This window comes from Scyliorhinus canicula, chromosome 1, assembly GCF_902713615.1.
Source record: "Scyliorhinus canicula chromosome 1, sScyCan1.1, whole genome shotgun sequence".
Lineage (NCBI taxonomy): Eukaryota > Metazoa > Chordata > Chondrichthyes > Carcharhiniformes > Scyliorhinidae > Scyliorhinus > Scyliorhinus canicula.
In genome coordinates this window covers 170,701,528-170,719,812 of record NC_052146.1, presented here as the reverse complement: position 1 = coordinate 170,719,812, position 18,285 = coordinate 170,701,528, and the positions used below count along the sequence as shown (strand labels likewise).

The 18,285-nt window shown below is 46.0% G+C and overlaps 1 protein-coding gene across 4 annotated transcripts in view; it reads left to right on the top strand.

The window, feature by feature from the left end:
• LOC119969245 (transcobalamin-1-like) overlaps positions 1-17,181 on the top strand; it is a 69,855-nt gene extending 52,674 nt beyond the window's left edge. For all 4 annotated transcript variants that reach the window (XM_038802623.1, XM_038802605.1, XM_038802615.1 and 1 more), the window contains 3 exons: positions 6,587-6,759; positions 9,319-9,502; positions 17,038-17,181. In XM_038802623.1, coding sequence (XP_038658551.1) covers positions 6,587-6,759; positions 9,319-9,502; positions 17,038-17,066 — 386 coding nt within the window. In that variant the 3' untranslated portion in view covers positions 17,067-17,181. The remainder of the gene's footprint in view (positions 1-6,586; positions 6,760-9,318; positions 9,503-17,037) is intronic.
• The last annotated feature ends 1,104 nt before the right edge of the window (positions 17,182-18,285 follow it).

Here is an 18,285-nt window from a genome sequence, read left to right as displayed (position 1 = left end):
GTGAAAGCAAGCATCCAACAGAGGGCAGCAGAGCAAAGCTACTGATCAGCTGTTCTGGGGGAATTTGCATACGTGCAGTGCGGTCAGCCTAAGTTGAAGGTGGTTTGTGGAAGGGCTGTTGGCAAGTGACAGTTAAACCTGAAACACTTCGTGAGTGTTTCCCACCCTACCTCCTCCTCTAACCAACCCCCCCACCCCACGGTGGTTGGGAAGCGGGAGCAGGGGCCTGTCGTGAAGGTGAGTGAGTGCCTTTAAATTTGCTTAACTTTCAGTGGGAGCAGGGTTTGAGGTAATATCAGGTAAGCTCTTCCTTTCTTTTTCTTTTTCTTGTTTTTTTTAAATCTAGAGGTGATGTCAGGGAAGGCAGTACAATGCTCCTCCTGCAGAATGTTTGAGGTGAGGGACGCTGTCAGTGTCCCTGCTGATTTCATCTGTGGGAAGTGCACCCAACTCCAGCTCCTCAAAAACCGTGTTAGGGACCTGGAGCTTGAGCTGGATGAACTTCGGATCATTCGGGAGGCAGAGGGGGTCATAGATAGGAGCTTCAGGGAAGTAGTTACACCAAAGACTGGAGATAGATGGGTAACTGTAAGAGGGATTGGGAAGAAGCAGTCAGTGCAGGGACCCCCTGCGGTCGTTCCCCTGAGTAACAAGTATACCGTTTTGGATATTTGTGGGGGGGACGACTTACCAGGGGTAAGCCATGGGGTACGGGCCTCTGGCACGGAGTCTGTCCCTGTTGCTCAGAAGGGAAGGGGGCAAAGGAGTAGAACATTAGTAACTGGGGACTCAATAGTCAGGGGCACAGATAGGAGATTTTGTGGGAGCGAGAGAGACTCACGTTTGGTATGTTGCCTCCCAGGTGCAAGGGTACGTGATGTCTCGGATCGTGTTTTCCGGGTCCTTAAGGGGGAGGGGGAGCAGCCCCAAGTCGTAGTCCACATTGGCACTAACGACATAGGTAGGAAAGGGGACAAGGATGTCAGGCAGGCCTTTAGGGAGCTAGGATGGAAGCTCAGAGCGAGAACAAACAGAGTTGTTATCTCTGGGTTGTTGCCCGTGCCACGTGATAGTGAGATGAGGAATAGGGAGAGAGAGCAGTTAAACACGTGGCTACAGGGATGGTGCAGGCAGGAGGGATTCAGATTTCTGGATAACTGGGGCTCTTTCTGGGGAAGGTGGGACCTCTATAGACAGGATGGTCTACATCTGAACCTGAGGGGCACCAATATCCTGGGGGGGAGATTTGTTAGTGCTCTTTGGGGGGGTTTAAACTAATTCAGCAGGGGCATGGGAACCTGGATTGTAGTCTTGGGGTACGGGAGATTGAGAGTATAGAGGTCAGGAGCACAGATTTGACTTCGCAGGAGGGTGCCAGTGTTCAGGTAGGTGGTTTGAAGTGTGTCTACCTCAATGCCAGGAGTATATGAAATAAGGTAGGGGAACTGGCAGCATGGGTTGGTACCTGGGACTTCGACGTTGTGGCCATTTCAGAGATATGGATAGAGCAGGGACAGGAATGGTTGTTGCAGGTTCCGGGGTTAGGTGTTTTAGTAAGCTCAGAGAAGGGGGCAAAAGAGGGGGAGGTGTGGCGCTGCTAGTCAAGGACAGTATTACGGTGGCGGAAAGGATGCTAGATGGGGACTCTTCTTCTGAGGTAGTATGGGCTGAGGTTAGAAACAGGAAAGGAGAGGTCACCCTGTTGGGAGTTTTCTATAGGCCACCTAATAGTTATGGGGATGTAGAGGAAAGGATGGCGAAGATGATTCTGGAAAAGAGCGAAAGTAACAGGGTAGTTGTTATGGGAGACTTTAACTTTCCAAATATTGACTGGAAAAGATATAGTTCGAGTACATTAGATGGGTCGTTCTTTGTACAATGTGTGCAGGAGGGTTTCCTGACACAATATGTTGACAGGCCAACAAGAGGCGAGGCCACATTGGATTTGGTTTTGGGTAATGAACCAGGCCAGGTGTTAGATCTGGAGGTAGGTGAGCACTTTGGAAACAGTGACCACAATTCGGTGACCTTTACGTTAGTGATGGAAAGGGATAAGTATACCCCACAGGGCAAGAGTTATAGCTGGGGGAAGGGCAATTATGATGCCATTAGACATGACTTAGGATGTGTTGGTTGGAGAAGTAGGCTGCAAGGGTTGGGCACACTGGATATGTGGAGCTTGTTCAAGGAACAGCTATTGCATGTTCTTGATAAGTACGTACCAGTCAGGCAGGGAGGAAGGGGTCGAGCGAGGGAACCGTGGTTTACCAAAGAAGTGGAATCTCTTGTTAAGAGGAAGAAGGAGGCCTATGTGAAGATGAGGCATGAAGTTTCAGTTGGGGCGCTTGATAGTTACAAGGAAGCGAGGAAGGATCTAAAGAGAGAGCTGAGACGAGCAAGGAGGGGACATGAGAAGTCTTTGGCAGGTAGGATCAAGGAAAACCCAAAAGCTTTCTATAGGTATGTCAGGAATAAAAGAATGACTAGGGTAAGAGTAGGGCCAGTCAAGGACAGTGGTGGGAAGTTGTGTGTGGAGGCTGAGGAGATAAGTGAGATACTAAATGAATACTTTTCGTCAGTATTCACTCAAGAAAAAGATAATATTGTGGAGGAGAATGCTGAGACCCAGGCTATTAGAATAGATGGCATTGAGGTGCGTAGGGAAGAAGTGTTGGCAATTCTGGACAAGGTGAAAATAGATAAGTCCCCGGGGCCGGATGGGATCCTAGGATTCTCTGGGAAGCCAGGAAAGAGATTGCTGAGCCTTTGGCTTTGATTTTTAGGTCATCATTGGCTACAGGAATAGTGCCAGAGGACTGGAGGATAGCAAATGTGGTCCCTTTGTTCAAGAAGGGGAGTAGAGATAACCCCGGTAACTATAGGCCGGTGAGCCTAACGTCTGTGGTGGGTAAGGTCTTGGAGAGGATTATAAAAGATACGATTTATAATCATCTAGATAGGAATAATATGATCAGGGATAGTCAGCATGGTTTTGTGAAGGGTAGGTTATGCTTCACAAACCTTATCGAGTTCTTTGAGAAGGTGACAGGACAGGTAGACGAGGGTAGAGCAGTTGATGTGGTGTATATGGATTTCAGTAAAGCGTTTGATAAGGTTCCCCACGGTCGGCTATTGCAGAAAATACGGAGGCTGGGGATTGAGGGTGATTTAGAGATGTGGATCAGAAATTGGCTAGTTGAAAGAAGACAGAGAGTGGTAGTTGATGGGAAATGTTCAGAATGGAGTTCAGTTACGAGTGGCGTACCACAAGGATCTGTTCTGGGGCCGTTGCTGTTTGTCATTTTTATAAATGACCTAGAGGAGGGCGCAGAAGGATGGGTGAGTAAATTTTCAGACGACACTAAAGTCGGTGGAGTTGTAGACAGTGCGGAAGGATGTTGCAGGTTACAGAGGGACATAGATAAGCTTCAGAGCTGGGCTGAGAGGCAGAAAATGGAGTTTAATGTGGAGAAGTGTGAGGTGATTCACTTTGGAAAGAATAACAGAAATGCGGAATATTTGGCTAATGGTAAAATTCTTGGCAGTGTGGATGAGCAGAGTGATCTCGGTGTCCATGTACATAGATCCCTGAAAGTTGCCACCCAGGTAGATAGGGTTGTGAAGAAGGCCTATGGTGTGTTGGCCTTTATTGGTAGAGGGATTGAGTTCCGGAGCCATGAGGTCATGTTGCAGTTGTACAAAACTCTAGTACGGCCGCATTTGGAGTATTGCGTACAGTTCTGGTCGCCTCATTATAGGAAGGACGTGGAAGCTTTGGAACAGGTGCAGAGGAGATTTACCAGGATGTTGCCTGGTATGGAGGGAAAATCTTATGAGGAAAGGCTGATGGACTTGAGGTTGTTTTCGTTAGAGAGAAGAAGGTTAAGAGGTGACTTAATAGAGGCATACAAAATGATCAGAGGGTTAGATAGGGTGGACAGCGAGAGCCTTCTCCCGCGGATGGGGGTGGCTAGCACGAGGGGACATAGCCTTAAATTGAGGGGTAATAGATATAGGACAGAGGTCAGAGGTGGGTTTTTTACGCAAAGAGTGGTGAGGCCGTGGAATGCCCTACCTGCAACAGTAGTGAAATCGCCAACATTGAGGGCATTTAAAAGTTTATTGGATAAGCATATGGATGAGAATGGCATAGTGTAGGTTAGATGGCCTTTAGTTTTTTTCCATGTCGGTGCAACATCGAGGGCCGAAGGGCCTGTACTGCGCTGTATCGTTCTATGTTCTATCACTTTGGTCTGACCGAGATGTCCACCATGGCCCCATTTGTAAAAACAACAAGTTTATCCCGTGACAATGGACACCTCCTTCAAAAGGTGGAGACAGGACGAGGAGACAATAACCGTTAGAGACATGCACATGGATGGCAGAGTAGCGTGCCATGAGAATGTCACTTTAAGAAATGTTTGGCTGCTCATATTACTGCAGTGATGTCAGAGAGTGGGTGGAGCTGGGCTGTCTGTCAGCTTTTTACTTTTGTTTTAGGCTGTTTGCTGCAGTGTGTGTTTTATTTTTGTTTTTAGTGTTGGAGCTGAAGCCAGACCAAGCAGATGTACTTCTGTTCTCTCTGCCATCAAAAGGCTATCTCTTAATCATTTGGTGAATTCAGAGTTCTAAATGTTCTCAGTAGTGAATGTAAATCTAATGAGCTTCTGTTAAAAGGTGTTTTTAAGTCATATGGATGACAAAAGGAAAGCTTAAAGGATTACTTAGTGTTGTATTCTTTGGGGGTTGCATTTGAATGAATGATTGCTAAGATGTTCTCTATGTTTTAAAAAGGTTAACTTGAGTTCATAGAATAAACATTGTTTTGTTTTAAAAGATACTTTTTCCATTTCTGCTGTACCACACGTGTAGAGTGGGCCATGTGCTCCCCATACCACAATCTATTAAAAATTGTGGGTCAGGTGAACTCCATGATACACTTTGGGATTCTCTAAACATTGGCCCGTAACAGTATCCAATTCATTTTTTCCAATCAAGGGGCAATTTAGTGTGGCCAATCCATAACTTTTGGGTTGTGGGGGCGAAACCTCCGCAAACACGGGGAGAATGTGCAAACTCCACGCAGACAGTGACCCAGAACCGGGATCGAAACCTGGGATCTCGGCGCCATGAGGCAGCAGTGCCACTGTGCTGCCCACATCTGGGGCGAATTTCTCCGACCCCCTGGGGCCGCCGAAAATCCCGCCCCCGCCGTGGCAGAAATTCTCCGCCACCCGGGAATTGGCGGGGGCGGGAATCGCGCCACGTCGAGCGGCGAGCCCCCTGCGGCGATTCTCCGACCCGTGATGGGCCGAAGCCCCGCCGCTGGGAGGCCTCTCCCGCCGCCGAGGTTTGAACCACCTCTGGTGGCGGCGGGATCATCGGTGCGAGCGCCCCCCCGGGGTCCTGGTGGGGGCGTGGGGCGTTCGGACCCCGGGGGGTGCCCCCACGGTGGCCAGGCCCGCGATCGGGGCCCACCGATCGGCGGGCGGGCCAGTGCCGTGGGGGCACTCTTTCTCTTCCGCCGCCGCCACTGCCTACACCATGGCGGAGGCAGAAGAGAATCCCCCAGCGCGCATGCGCTGGTGGTGACGTTAGTGGCAGTTGCCGTTGACGTCACCACTGGCGCATGCGTGAACTGGCGAAGGCCTTTGGGCCAGCCCCGCCGCCGGGCGGCGGGCGTCAAAGGCCGTTGGTGCCGGTTTTGCCGCCAGTCGGCATGGTGCCAACCGCTCTGGCGCGGGCCTAGCCGGAGTGGTTGGCGCCACTCCGCTACGCCGGTAACCCCCGCCCCGCTGGGTAGGGGAGAATCCCGCCCAAGTGCGTAATTAATGAATTTCCAAGTGCAGAATCTTGTGTGGGATCCAAATAAAAACCACTGTGTGCCACTGCACTGAATCTCAAAGCAGGAGAATTCCGCCCCACATCTTGAGGAATGAGGGATCTTTAAGTGCAGGTTTGACTACTTGTCGAGAACATCATAAACAGCCATTACCACCTGCACATGATTCGTGTTTGAATGTACCTGCTGATTAATTTAAATATCAATGCAACTTCTACTGCTGGTGTCAATCTCAGTGTAACGGAGCTCCTGACTGTTTAAAGTGACTATGACGTGCAGCCCTGCTTCCTGTTGCTGAATAATGCAGTTTTTGCAAGTTGGTATCTTATAACTATCTCATTTACAGTTCTAATTCATTGGCAGAAAGCAGCACTTTTAGCAGTCTGAACGACTGAGATTGATGCTGCATCTGTCCATGTTCAGCAAGTCCTCCCCCTGGTGTTATGGTACAAATAGTACAGCCTTTACATATGTAGGAGGTTATATTAGCTTTGAGCAATGATATAAATGCATCATTCTTTATACACCCACCCAATTTTGCTATACTTTGAAATCATTGAAAAAGGATACGGAATGTGATGTCTAACGGATGGCCATTTCAATCCCACCTGGTTTACATTATCCCCAGAAGTTACAATGAATCCCATAGGATCTGACCACCATTTTAATTTAATGTATCTTCAAAATAAAAAGATGGAATAAAATGTTCAAGAGTAGTAACTGGGTTCATTCTGCATATTATAGACACAGCCTCCATGTCTGTACTTGCTCTAAGCTGCTTACATGGCTCCCCATTCAATAAGATCAAGAGACTTAAAATTGAGAGGCCCATCGTGCGACTACTGCAGGCACTCCTTGCAGAACAGCAAAAGGATGGTATCATCGGGACTATCTACAGTACAGGCCTTGCCGTTCAGGTGAGTTAACATTGGTGAGTTAACAAAAGTAATTAACCATTGAACTTACTAGATTGTTAGGAACAAGCAGCCATTCATTGGAACAGGAGAACTTGCATCACAAATGGACAATATTTGGGATCCATGGTCTGGGTAAAGAGATCGGTAGTTGTGACAGGAATGGTGTAAACACACAGCAATATAGTTGTTCATTATACACCCTGCTCAATTTCCACTTGCGTTGACTTTAGAAAATGGAGTTGACAATATAAAGGATATCTATGTCCCATTCCTTATCATTTGCAGAAATTCTATAAATTTAGTGCACTCATTTTTCAATTGAGGGACAATTTAGTGTGGCCAATACACCTACCCTGCACATCTTTGGGTTGTGGGGGCAAAACCCATGCAAACACAGGGAAAATGTGCAAACCACACACGGACAGTGACTCAGAGCCGGGATCGAACCTGGGACTCGGCGCCGTGAGGCTGCAGTGTTCCCACTGCACCACCTTGCTGCCCCATCACAGCCCAAAGTTAAACTTGATTATCTGAACTCCATTTGCCTTCCAAATGACTCAACTTTCAGTAAGCCCTTGGCAATCCTTTCAGAGTCAGGTAAATGTACAGAGCAACTATAGTGACTGTAGGGTGTAAATCGGTACTCGCAGTTTAGAGGGATGCTTGCTGAGATTAAGTCAGTAATGTAATTTAATTTGCCCCAGTCACCTTCCCACATATTGTAATCTGTATCTGGACTGATCACTATGTGAAGCAGTTGCCTATAAGTAGGCATTTGACCCATCAGCAATGTGTGTGATGTCTCTTTACTAAACATCTAGGGGCTGGTTTAGCTCACAAGGCTAAATCGCTGGCTTTTAAAGCAGACCAAGCGGGTCAGCAGCACGGTTCAATTCCCGTACCAGCCTCCCCGGACAGGCGCCGGAATGTGGCGACTAGGGGCTTTTCACAGTAACTTCATTGAAGCCTACTCGTGACAATAAGTGATTTTCATTTCCATTCCAAAAAATGATCTTACTGTCCCACTGTGGCCCTGCATTTTACAATTTTCTTATAAAGATTCAACCACTCACAGGGGCAAAACATTGCGGGGGTTATGTTGGTTAAACAGTTCACATTCAACACTGCTCCAACCTCCCTCCCCAGTGTCCCAACTTTTCCCATTTATAGGTGTACAAATACCCATCATCTGTTTAACAATGTTAATTCTATTAAACTGTAACATTGTAATTAATAAGAACAAAGAAAATTACAGCACAGGAACAGGCCCTTCGGCCCTCCCAGCCTGCGTCGATCCAGATCCTTTATCTAAACCTGTCTCCTATTTTCCAAGGATCTACTTCCCTCTGTTCCCAGCCCATTCATATACCCGTCTAGATGCCTCTTAAATGATGCTATCGTGCCCGCCTCTACCACCTCCGCTGGCAAAGTGTTCCAGGCACCCACCACCCTCTGCGTAAAAACCTTTCCACGCACATCTCCCTTAAACTTTCCCCCTCTCACCTTGAAATCGTGACCCCTTGTAATTGACACCTCCACTCTTGGAAAAAGCTTGTTGCTATCCACCCTGTCCATATCTCTCATAATTTTGTATACCTCAATCAGGTCCCCCCTCAACCTCCGTCTTTCCAACGAAAACAATCCTAATCTACTCAACCTTTCTTCATAGCTAGCACCCTCCATACCAGGCAACATCCTGGTGAACCTCCTCTGCACCCTCTCCAAAGCACCCACATCCTTCTGGTAATGTGGCGACCAGAACTGCACGCAGTATTCCAAATGTGGCCAAACCAAAGTCCTATACAACTGTAACATGACCTGCCGACTCTTGTACTCAATACCCCGTCCGATGAAGGCAAGCATGCTGTATGCCTTCTTGACCTTAGTGGGCACCGATCGCGGGCCAGTCCCCTCCCAAGCACGGTCATGGTGCTCACTCCCCTCTCCGTCCCCAAAAGCCACAAACCAGCATTTGGCGCCATGTTCACGCCGGCAGTGACCAGGTGTGGTTGGCGCCGGCATGAACCGGTCGGGAACGGCAGGCCGCTCGGCCCATCCGGGTCGGAGAATCACGGGTCACTGTGAAAAATGGCGGCCCGCGGTTCTCCGAGCGGCGTGTCGCAAAACGCGACACGCCATTTGGGGGGGGTGGGTGGGAGAATCGCGGGGGGTGCCAGAGCGGCCCTCCCGTGAATCTCCCACCCGGCGTGGGAGCCGAGAATCGCGCCCCAGGTCTCTGATATATATTTTAAAATAAATTTAGAGTACCCAATTCATTTTTTCCAATTAAGGGTCAATTTAGCATAGTCAATCCAACTACCCTGCACACCTTTGGGTTGTGGGGGAGAAACCCACGTGAACACGGGGAGAATGTGCAAACTCCTCACAGTGACACAGAACCGGGGGAATCTGGGACTCAGCACCACGAGACTGCAGCAATGCTAACCGCTACTCCACTGTGCTGCCAGGTCTCTGAATATTGAAGTAAGTTGAGTGTCTTAGCCTATTATCATTGTACGCCATTTTATTACTTTTGGGGTTGTTTGTTTTATGTTTCAGGCTTTGATTGCAAACCAGCAGTTGGATTTTAAGATATTTCATTGTTCAACTTCTTTGGAAAGACTGATCAGTGAAATTCCTAAAGGAACGTTTGACACCTTGGAGAAAATTTCCCATGTTGTACCAGCTTTGGAAGGCCACACGTATCTGGATGTCCAAAGTCTTCATTGTACATCTGATCAGGGTTAGTATGCAAAACCATAACTTGAACAAGTACAGAAAGCAGTTATTAAAATGATTTTCAGAAATCCAAAAATGACTGAAGACAATGGGCACAGCAATGGGCCTGATAACACCCTTGAATACTTAGATTTCAGAACCAGCTTTGCCCGTATCTAAAACGGTTCAAGTAGAAGTACTACACTGGCATCTACCTGATAATGAGGAAAATTGTCCTGGTTTGTCCTGTGCACAAAAAAAACAAGAAATGTGATGCAGGCATCATGGACGGCATGGTGGCACACTGGGGTGACATGGTGGCATAGTGGTTAGCGACGCTGCCTCAAGCTCCAGGGTCCCAGGTTCAATTGTATTTCCTCCGGGTGTCCCACAGTCCAAAGATGTGCAGGTTAGGTGGATTGGCCATGCTAAATTGCCCCTTAGAGTCCAAATGATTAGGTGGGGTTACTGGGTTACGGGGATAGGGTAAAGGTGTAGGCTTAAGTAGGGTGCTCTTGGGCAGCATGGTGGTGCAGTGGTTAGCACTGCAGTCTCAGGGCGCCGAGGCCCCAGGCTCGATCATGGCTCTGGATCATTGTCAGTGTGGCGTTTGCACATTCTCCCTGTGTTTGCGTGGGTTTTGCCCCCACAACTCAAAAGATGTGTAGGGTGGGTGGATTGGCCATAGTAAGTTGCCCCATACTTGGATAAAATAAATTGGGTTCTCTAAATGTTTTTAAAAAAACCAAAACAAAATAAAAAAAAGTAGGGTGCTCTTTCCAAGTAACTGGGGAAGCAGCTCATTTGGCTGGACAGCTGGTTCATGGTGCAGAGCAAGGCTAGCAGCATGGGTTCAATCCCCGTACTTGCTGAGATGATTCATGAAGGCCCCACCTTTCCAACCTTGCCCCTCAGCTGAGATATGGTGAACCTCAGGTTAAATCACCACTACGGTCATCTGGGATTATGGTGATTTACTAGCCTCCAGAGAGTGAGACTGTGGAGTTAATAATTGTGTAAAAGCAATTGGTAGATGAAATGAATAAATATGCTTCTGCTTTAAAAAACATTCCTTGATACCTATAAATCAAGAGGTGGGAAGGAGAGGGGAACTTGGTGAAATTGCAATCACTAGGGAGGTTGTACTGAGCAAATTGATGGAGACTGATAAGTCTCTGTCCTTAAAAGAAGTGGCTGATGAGGTATTAGATGCATTGGTGTTAATTTTCCAAATTTCGCTAGATTCTGGAAAGGTTCCATCAGACTAGAAACTAGCAAATATAACCCTTCTATTCAAGAAGGGAGGTAGGCAGAAAATAACACACTATCGGCCAGTTAGTTTGACATCTGTCATATGGACGGTGTTAGAATCAATCACTGAGGCGATTTTAGCTGGACACTTAGAGAAACGCATGGTCATTGGGAGGAGTTAGCATGGTTTTATGAAGGAGTAACAAACATTACAGAAGGAGACCATTCTGTCCATCAAGTCTGCACCGACTATCTGAAAGAGCACCGCTCCACTGTCTTATCCCATTCACCCCAGCTAAGCTGCACATCTTTGGACAATAAGGAGCAATTTAGCATGGCCCTGCACACCTTTTTAGACTGTGGGAGGAAACCAGAGCACACAGAGGAAACCCATGCAGATATGTGGCAAAAGTGAAAACTCTACACAGCTACCCAAGGTCAGAACCAAACCTGGGACAATGGTGCTGTGAGGCAGCAGTGCTAACCACTGTGCCATCATGTTGCCATGGTAAAAGAGAGCCAGTCGGCGTATTTGATAAGGTGCCACATCAAAGTTTATTGTGGAAAGGGCAGCATGGTGGCACAGTGGTTAGCATTGCTGCCTACGGCGCTGAGGACCGGGTTCGAATCCCGGCTCTGGGTCACTGTCCGTGAGGAGTTTGCACATTCTCCCCGTGTCTGCGTGGGTTTCACTCCCACAACCCAAAAAGATGTGCAGGATAGGTGGATTGGCTACGCTAAATTGCCCCTTAATTGGAAAAAATAATTGGGTACTCTAAACAATTTAAAAAAAAAGTTTTTTGTGGAAATAAAATCTCATGGTGTCGGGTGTAACATATTATATAATATTATGTAATTATGTAACATTGTATATATTGTGTTGCCCTATTATGTATTCTCATGTATTTTCTTGAATTCTGTTTAATTCCCTTTTCTTCCCATGTACTGAATGATCTGTTGAGCTGCTTGCAGAAAAATACTTTTCACTGTACCTCGTTACACGTGACAATAAACAAATCCAATCCTATTAGCATGGATTGGCTGGCAGCGAACAGAGCATGCATAAATGGATCTTTTTCTCATTGGGAGGATGTGACAACTGGAGTCCCACAGGGGTCCGTGCTGGGGCCTCAACTTTCTACAAGTTATATCAATGACTTTGATCAGGAGAGTGAAGGCAAGGTAGATAAATTTGCAGATGACTAAAGATAGGGAGGAAAGCATGTTCAGAAGAGGACATAAGGAATTTGCAGGTGGCGATAGATAGGTTGAGAAAGTGGGCAAAATTCTGGCAATATTAATCATGTGATGAATGTGAAGTTGTTCACTTTGGCAGGAAGATGAAAAAGCAGAGTATTTTTAAATGGGGAATAGCTCAACTTCACCTCCTCGTGTTCAAGATTGAGCCTCATGCTGCTCAAGGCGCTGGACAAGGCGCACTTGACTAGACTGTGTATGAGTAGGTTCATCTCAGGGTGGAGGATAAGTTTGAGCAGTCCACTAGGGGCCAGCGAATCATTTGGTCTTGCCTCAAGCTTGCTAAATTTGGATCTCCTTTTTTGGAACAATGTCAGGAATTCTGGGTGTTAATGGCCAAGGGTGGCCATTTTTGAAGTGTCGGACTTGCCGATGCTGCAAGGGGGATGGAAGCAGATATTTTGGCCTTTGCCTCGCTAATTGCACGGAGGCTCGGGTGGCGGTCCGTCAAAGGCTTTGGCCTGGTTTGGGGACCTGATGGAACTTCTGTACCTTGAGAAGATCAATTATGTCATGAGGGGGTGGGTGGATGGGTTTTAATCAAGGTGGCAGCTTTTATTGCCATTTTCCAGGGATCTGGTTACCGTCAGCTGTTAGGGGAGGGAAAGTGGGGGGGTTGGTCAGTCTATTCTAGTCTTCTTTGTGGGGGGGGCAGGATTTGGGGGTAGTCTTACTATAAAACTGGGTTGGAATGGGTTGTGTTGTATGTTATTTTTGTAATAATGAAAATTTTGTTTGAACATAAATATTTTTTTAAAAAGGAATTCCGAGGGGCAGAGGGATCTAAGTGTTTTTGCATGAGTCAGAAAAAGTTAATATGCAGTTACAGCAAGCAATTAAGAAGGCTAATGGAATGCTATCCTTTGTTACAAGAGAAAAAGTAAGGATATTATGCTTCAGTTATACAGGGCATTTGTGAGACAGCGTCCCAAATATTGTGTGCAGTTTTGAAATGAAAAAATGAAATGAAAATCGCTTATTGTCACGAGTAGGCTTCAATGAAGTTACTGTGAAAAGCCCCTAGTCGCCACATTCCGGCACCTGTCCGGGGAGGCTGGTACGGGTCTCCTTATTTAGGGAAGGATGTAAGTGTTGGAGGCACTTCAGAGGAGGTTTATTAGATTGATATCGGGAATGAGTGGGTTGTCTTATGAGGATAGGGTAGACAGGCTGGACTTGTTTCTACTAGAGTTTAGAAGAGTGAGTGGTGACTTTTTTTTAATAAACTTAGATTACCCAATTATTTTTTTTTCCAATTAAGGAGCAATTTAGCGTGGCAAATCCACCCATCTTGCTCATCATTGGGTTGTGGGGTGATCCACACAGATGCGGGAAGAATGTGTAAACTCCACACGGGCAGTGACCCAGGGCCAGGATTCAGACCCGGGTCCTCAACACCATAGGCAACGGTGCTAACCACTGCGCCACCGTGCCGCCCGAGTGAGTGGTGACTTGATTGAAGTATATAGGATCTTGAATCATTCTGATAATATGGACATGGGAAGGATGTTTCCTCTTGTGGGTGAGTCCAGAACTAGGGGGCACTGTTTTAAAATTAGGGGTTGCCCTTATAGAACGGAAATTAGGAGAATTTTTCTCTCTCAGAGTGTTGTGTGACTTTTGAACTCTCTGTCTCAGAAGACGGTGGAGGCAGGGTCACTAAATAATTTTAAGGTGGAGCTACATAGACTTTTGTTAAACAAGGGCATCACAGGTTATCAGGGATAGATTGCCTGTAGAACTAGAAATACAAACAGATCAGCCATGATCTTGTTGAATGGCGGGATAGGCTAGAGGCTCAGATAGCTTGCTACTGCTCGTATTTCATGAGCTGGATTCTCCGCCGAAGGGGTCCTCCGCTTCGCCAGCAGCGCACTCAAGCCTGCGGATTTCCCGTTACTAATGTTTTAAATAAATGGAAAAAGTTTAGTATGCAAAAAGCAGCAAAAATCTATCTATCTTATGCACAAACATCCAGAATTAGCACAAGGTAAATAAGAATTAACAGGCCAACAATGGCCGAACTCACCACAAACTTCACAGTAACTGGCAGATACAACCAACATATGCATCACAAATTGTCTTAGCAACCACCTCGGTAACAGTTATTGTGGTGAGTCCTGAAAATCTCTTCCTCGGGAGGTATTTCAGCTCCTCTTCTACCCCTCCCTCTCTCCCCCCCCCCCCCCCCCCCCCAGCCACACTCCTCAAGCTCCATGGTACAATCAAAACCCAAAAGGCCCCACCCACACAGTTAGCATGGAGCTAATGGTAGAACTTCACCTGCATGGCGCCAACCTACCACTTCAATTGCTCCCGACTCACTGATCCTTGAACTGATCTGTCTCGTTAGTGCCTCCCACTAGGGCTCTTCCCCAGACAGGGTCGAATGTACCTGAGCGCTCAGAGCATTCAAAATTAGATGGATGAATTAGTTACACAGATTAAAGGGGTATGATATAGTTGGGATTACGGAGACATGGCTCCAAGGTGACCAAGGATGGGAACTAAACATTGAGGGCTATTCAGTTTTTAGGAAGGACAGACAGAAAGGAAAAGGTGGTGTAGTTATACTGTTGATTAAAGAAAATATTGATACAATATTGAGCAATGAGTTTAGCACAGATGATGTGGAATCTGTCTGGGTCGAGTCAAGAAACATCTAGGGACAAAAAACATTCTTTGGGATGGGACACAGACCACCAAACTGCAGTGGTAATATTTGGAATAGCATGAGACAGGAAATCAATGATGCATGTGATAAAGAACATCTGTGATTATGGGTGACTTTAATCTGCATAAAGATTGGTTGAGTCAAATTATTCGCAGTACAATGGAGGAGGAATTTCTGGAGTATCTGGGACCAATGCATTGAGGAACCAACAAGGGAACAGGCCATCTTGGACTGGGTATTGTGCAATGGGAAAGGATTAGCTGGCAATCTAGTTGTGAGCGAGCTCTTGGGGATGAGTGAGCATACTATGATGTACTTCTTTATGAAGGTGCATAGTGAGGTAGTTGATTCTGAGGTCAGGGTCCTGAATCTCAGTAAAGGTAACTATGATGGTATGAGGCATGTTGGCTATGATGGAATTGCAAACATTACTGATAGGAAGGACAGTGGTCAGTCATTCAAGGAATAAATAGGTGAACTCCAAATGTTAATTATTCCTTTTTGGCACAAGAGGAGAATGGGAACTGTGTCCAAGCCATGGTTTACAAGGGAAATTAGAGATAGTATTCGATTGAAAGAAGAGGCAAACAAATTAGCAGGAGAAGGTAGTAGTCCTGAGGATTGGGAACAAAAATTCAGCAAAGGCAGACTAAGGGATTGCTTAAGAGGGAGAAAATACAATATGAAAGTAAGCTAGTCGGGAACAAGGGTGGCACGTGGCACAGTAGCTAGCACTGCTGCTGCATAGCTCCAGGGATTTGGATTTAATTTCGGTCTCGGGTGACTGTCACTATGGTGTTTGCACATTCTCCTCGTGTCTGCGGGGTTTCCTTCAGGTGCTCCAGTTTCCTCCCACAGTCCAAGATGTGCAGGTTAGGTGGATTGGCCATGATAAATTGCCCTTAGTGTCCAAACATTTATAGAATTATAGAATTTGCAGTGCAGAGGGAGGTCATTCGGCCCATCGAGTCTGCACCGGCTCCTGGAAAGAGCACCTTACCCAAGGTTAACACCTCCACCCTATCCCCATAACCCAGTAACCCCACCCAACACTAAGGGACGCTAAGGGCAATTTAGCATGGCCAATCCACCTAACCTGCACATCTTTGGACTGTGGGAGGAAACCGGAGCACCCGGAGGAAACCCACGCACACACGGGGAGGATGTGCAGACTCCGCACAGACAGTGACCCCAGCTGGAATCGAACCTGGGACCCTGGAGCTGTGAAGCGATTGTGCTATCTACAATGCTACCGTGCTGCCCTTAAGTGGTGGGTTTAGGTGGCTTTACCGGGTGGTGGGAATAAGGTGGAGGCGTGGGCTTAAGTAGGGTGCTGTTTGTAAGAGCCATGCAGACTCGATGGGCTGAATGGCCTCCTCCTGCACTGCAAGCATTCTATGATAAAAACTGACCGTAAAAGTTTCTATCGATATGTAAAGGAAGAAGATTGACAAAAAATAATGTAGGCCCCTCACAGTCAGAAACGGGGGAATTCATAACGGGGAACAAAGAAATTGCTGAGGAACTAAATTCATACTTTGCTTCTGTCTTCACAAAGGAAGATGTGAAAAATATACCGGAAGTACTGAGCAACACAAGTTTTAGTGAGCGGCTGAAGGAAATCAGTTGTAGTAAAGAAATGGTTTTGTGGAAATTAATCTGATTGAAGGCAGATACATCTCCAGGGCCTGACCATCATAATCCCAAAGTACTGACGGAAGTGGTCCTAGAAATAACAGATCCATTGGTGGTCATTTCCAAAATTATTTGGATTCTGGAATGGTTCTTACAGTTTGGAGGGGAGCTAATATAAGCCTGTTATTCAAAAAGGGAGGTAGAGAGAAAACAGGGGACTAGAGTCCATTAGAGCCTGAAGTCAGTAGTAGGGAAGTTGCTAGAGTCCATTATCAAGGATGTCATAGCACAGCATTTGGAAAGCAGTGGAGTAATCAGACAAAGTCAGCACAGATTTACGAAAGGGAAATCATGCTTGACAAATCTACTGGAATTCTTTGAAGATGTAATTAGTAGAGTTGACCAGGGAGAACCAGTGGATGTGGCTTATTTAGACTTTCAGAAGGCATTTGACAACGTCCCACATAACAGATTGCCACGTAAAGTTAAAGCACAAGAGATTGCAGGTAGTGTCTTGAGATCGATATAAAGTATTTCATTGATTGTAAAGTGGTCTGAGACATCCCTATGGTTTGAAAGCTGCTTTCTAAATTTCATTTTTTTCTTTTTTCCTTGGTAGATAGTAATCATGCTTTGAAATAACTTAATTCAGTTAATTAAGTTTCCATTACCTAATGCCTGACATATTGGAACCGTATTAACATCTAAACTATGAATTAAAAATTGCATTTTTCATTTCTCAGATAATCTGCCTCAGGAAAATGAAGGCTAAAATGGACATGGAGACCTGGAGATGGACAGCTCGATACAGCTTATCAGCATCTTTCCAGAATGTGTTAAAGGCACTTTATAATCTAATCTAATTAAATGCTTCTTTGGAAAAATCATTTTTAGGCCAGGATCAAAAATTCCTTCTGTGTATTATTAAATCTCTGCCCTGATCTACAGTAACTTCAAACATTAGTTTACGTATTGAGGAGCCTCTGCAGTGACCAAACTGGGGTCTTAAGCAGCGACGCTGGTTTAGCACATCTTGGTGAAGGAACTGAAGTATGTGCCAGGAACAGCTTCCTGGTGGATTCTTCAGGGGATGATTGTTATTCAGTAAAATGGCTTCACATCATTTTGATGAGTAAAGCTTTAACAACATCTCCCACAGCGACCAGCTGAACAGGAGTGACCAAGTCGTGGTGAGAATTTTGAGTGCTACTTAAGTCATAATCTGCTTCCAGTGTTGACTTGCTGATTGAGATTGGCTGACTGCACTGTTTGGAGGCTACTTTGGGAGACATTCAAGGACAGTTTGTGAAGAATTCACCAACACTATCAATATTTATTCTGGAAATTCTCTCAGGAATTCACCCCAAATGAATGAGTCCTGTGCCACTGTATCTTACAGGAGTGACAGGAGAAAGGTGTCCTCCATCATCTACATGAGAAATTGGGGGAGGAAATGAGATCATACAGAGTAGCACCAGCTACCTTAGGGGAGAGAGACGGAGAGAGAGAAGGAAGGCAAGAAAAGTTTTCAGCAGTAGACCCAAAATCTTCAGGCAACACTATTCCCACATTCACATGACCCAAGTGTAGTATTTTTAAAGGATAGGCTTGCAGACCGTGAAAGTAGAAACACACAAGAGCTTTATTGGAAAGGTGTTTACTTAACATGCTGTAAAGATAGACTGCTCACTTGCCTGCGCACACGGCCGGTAACATCATCAATATGTCACGTGATCGGACTCTTAAAGTGACCTTGTTTCAACTAGGAACAAACATGAATACACAACACATTCCTTCCCTTGAACATTAGATGTTCCGCAATGAAACACGGTCTGATGTTAATAATCAAAATTTACAATATGACGAATTAACAAACACAACAGTCAATAAGTTAGATGCTTCGGTGGATGTCAATTTCTATGTGGTTGTCAGCGAACCTCAGGCATCTGCATTTTCATATTGACTGCAGCCTCTGGTGTTTTGGGTTGAGA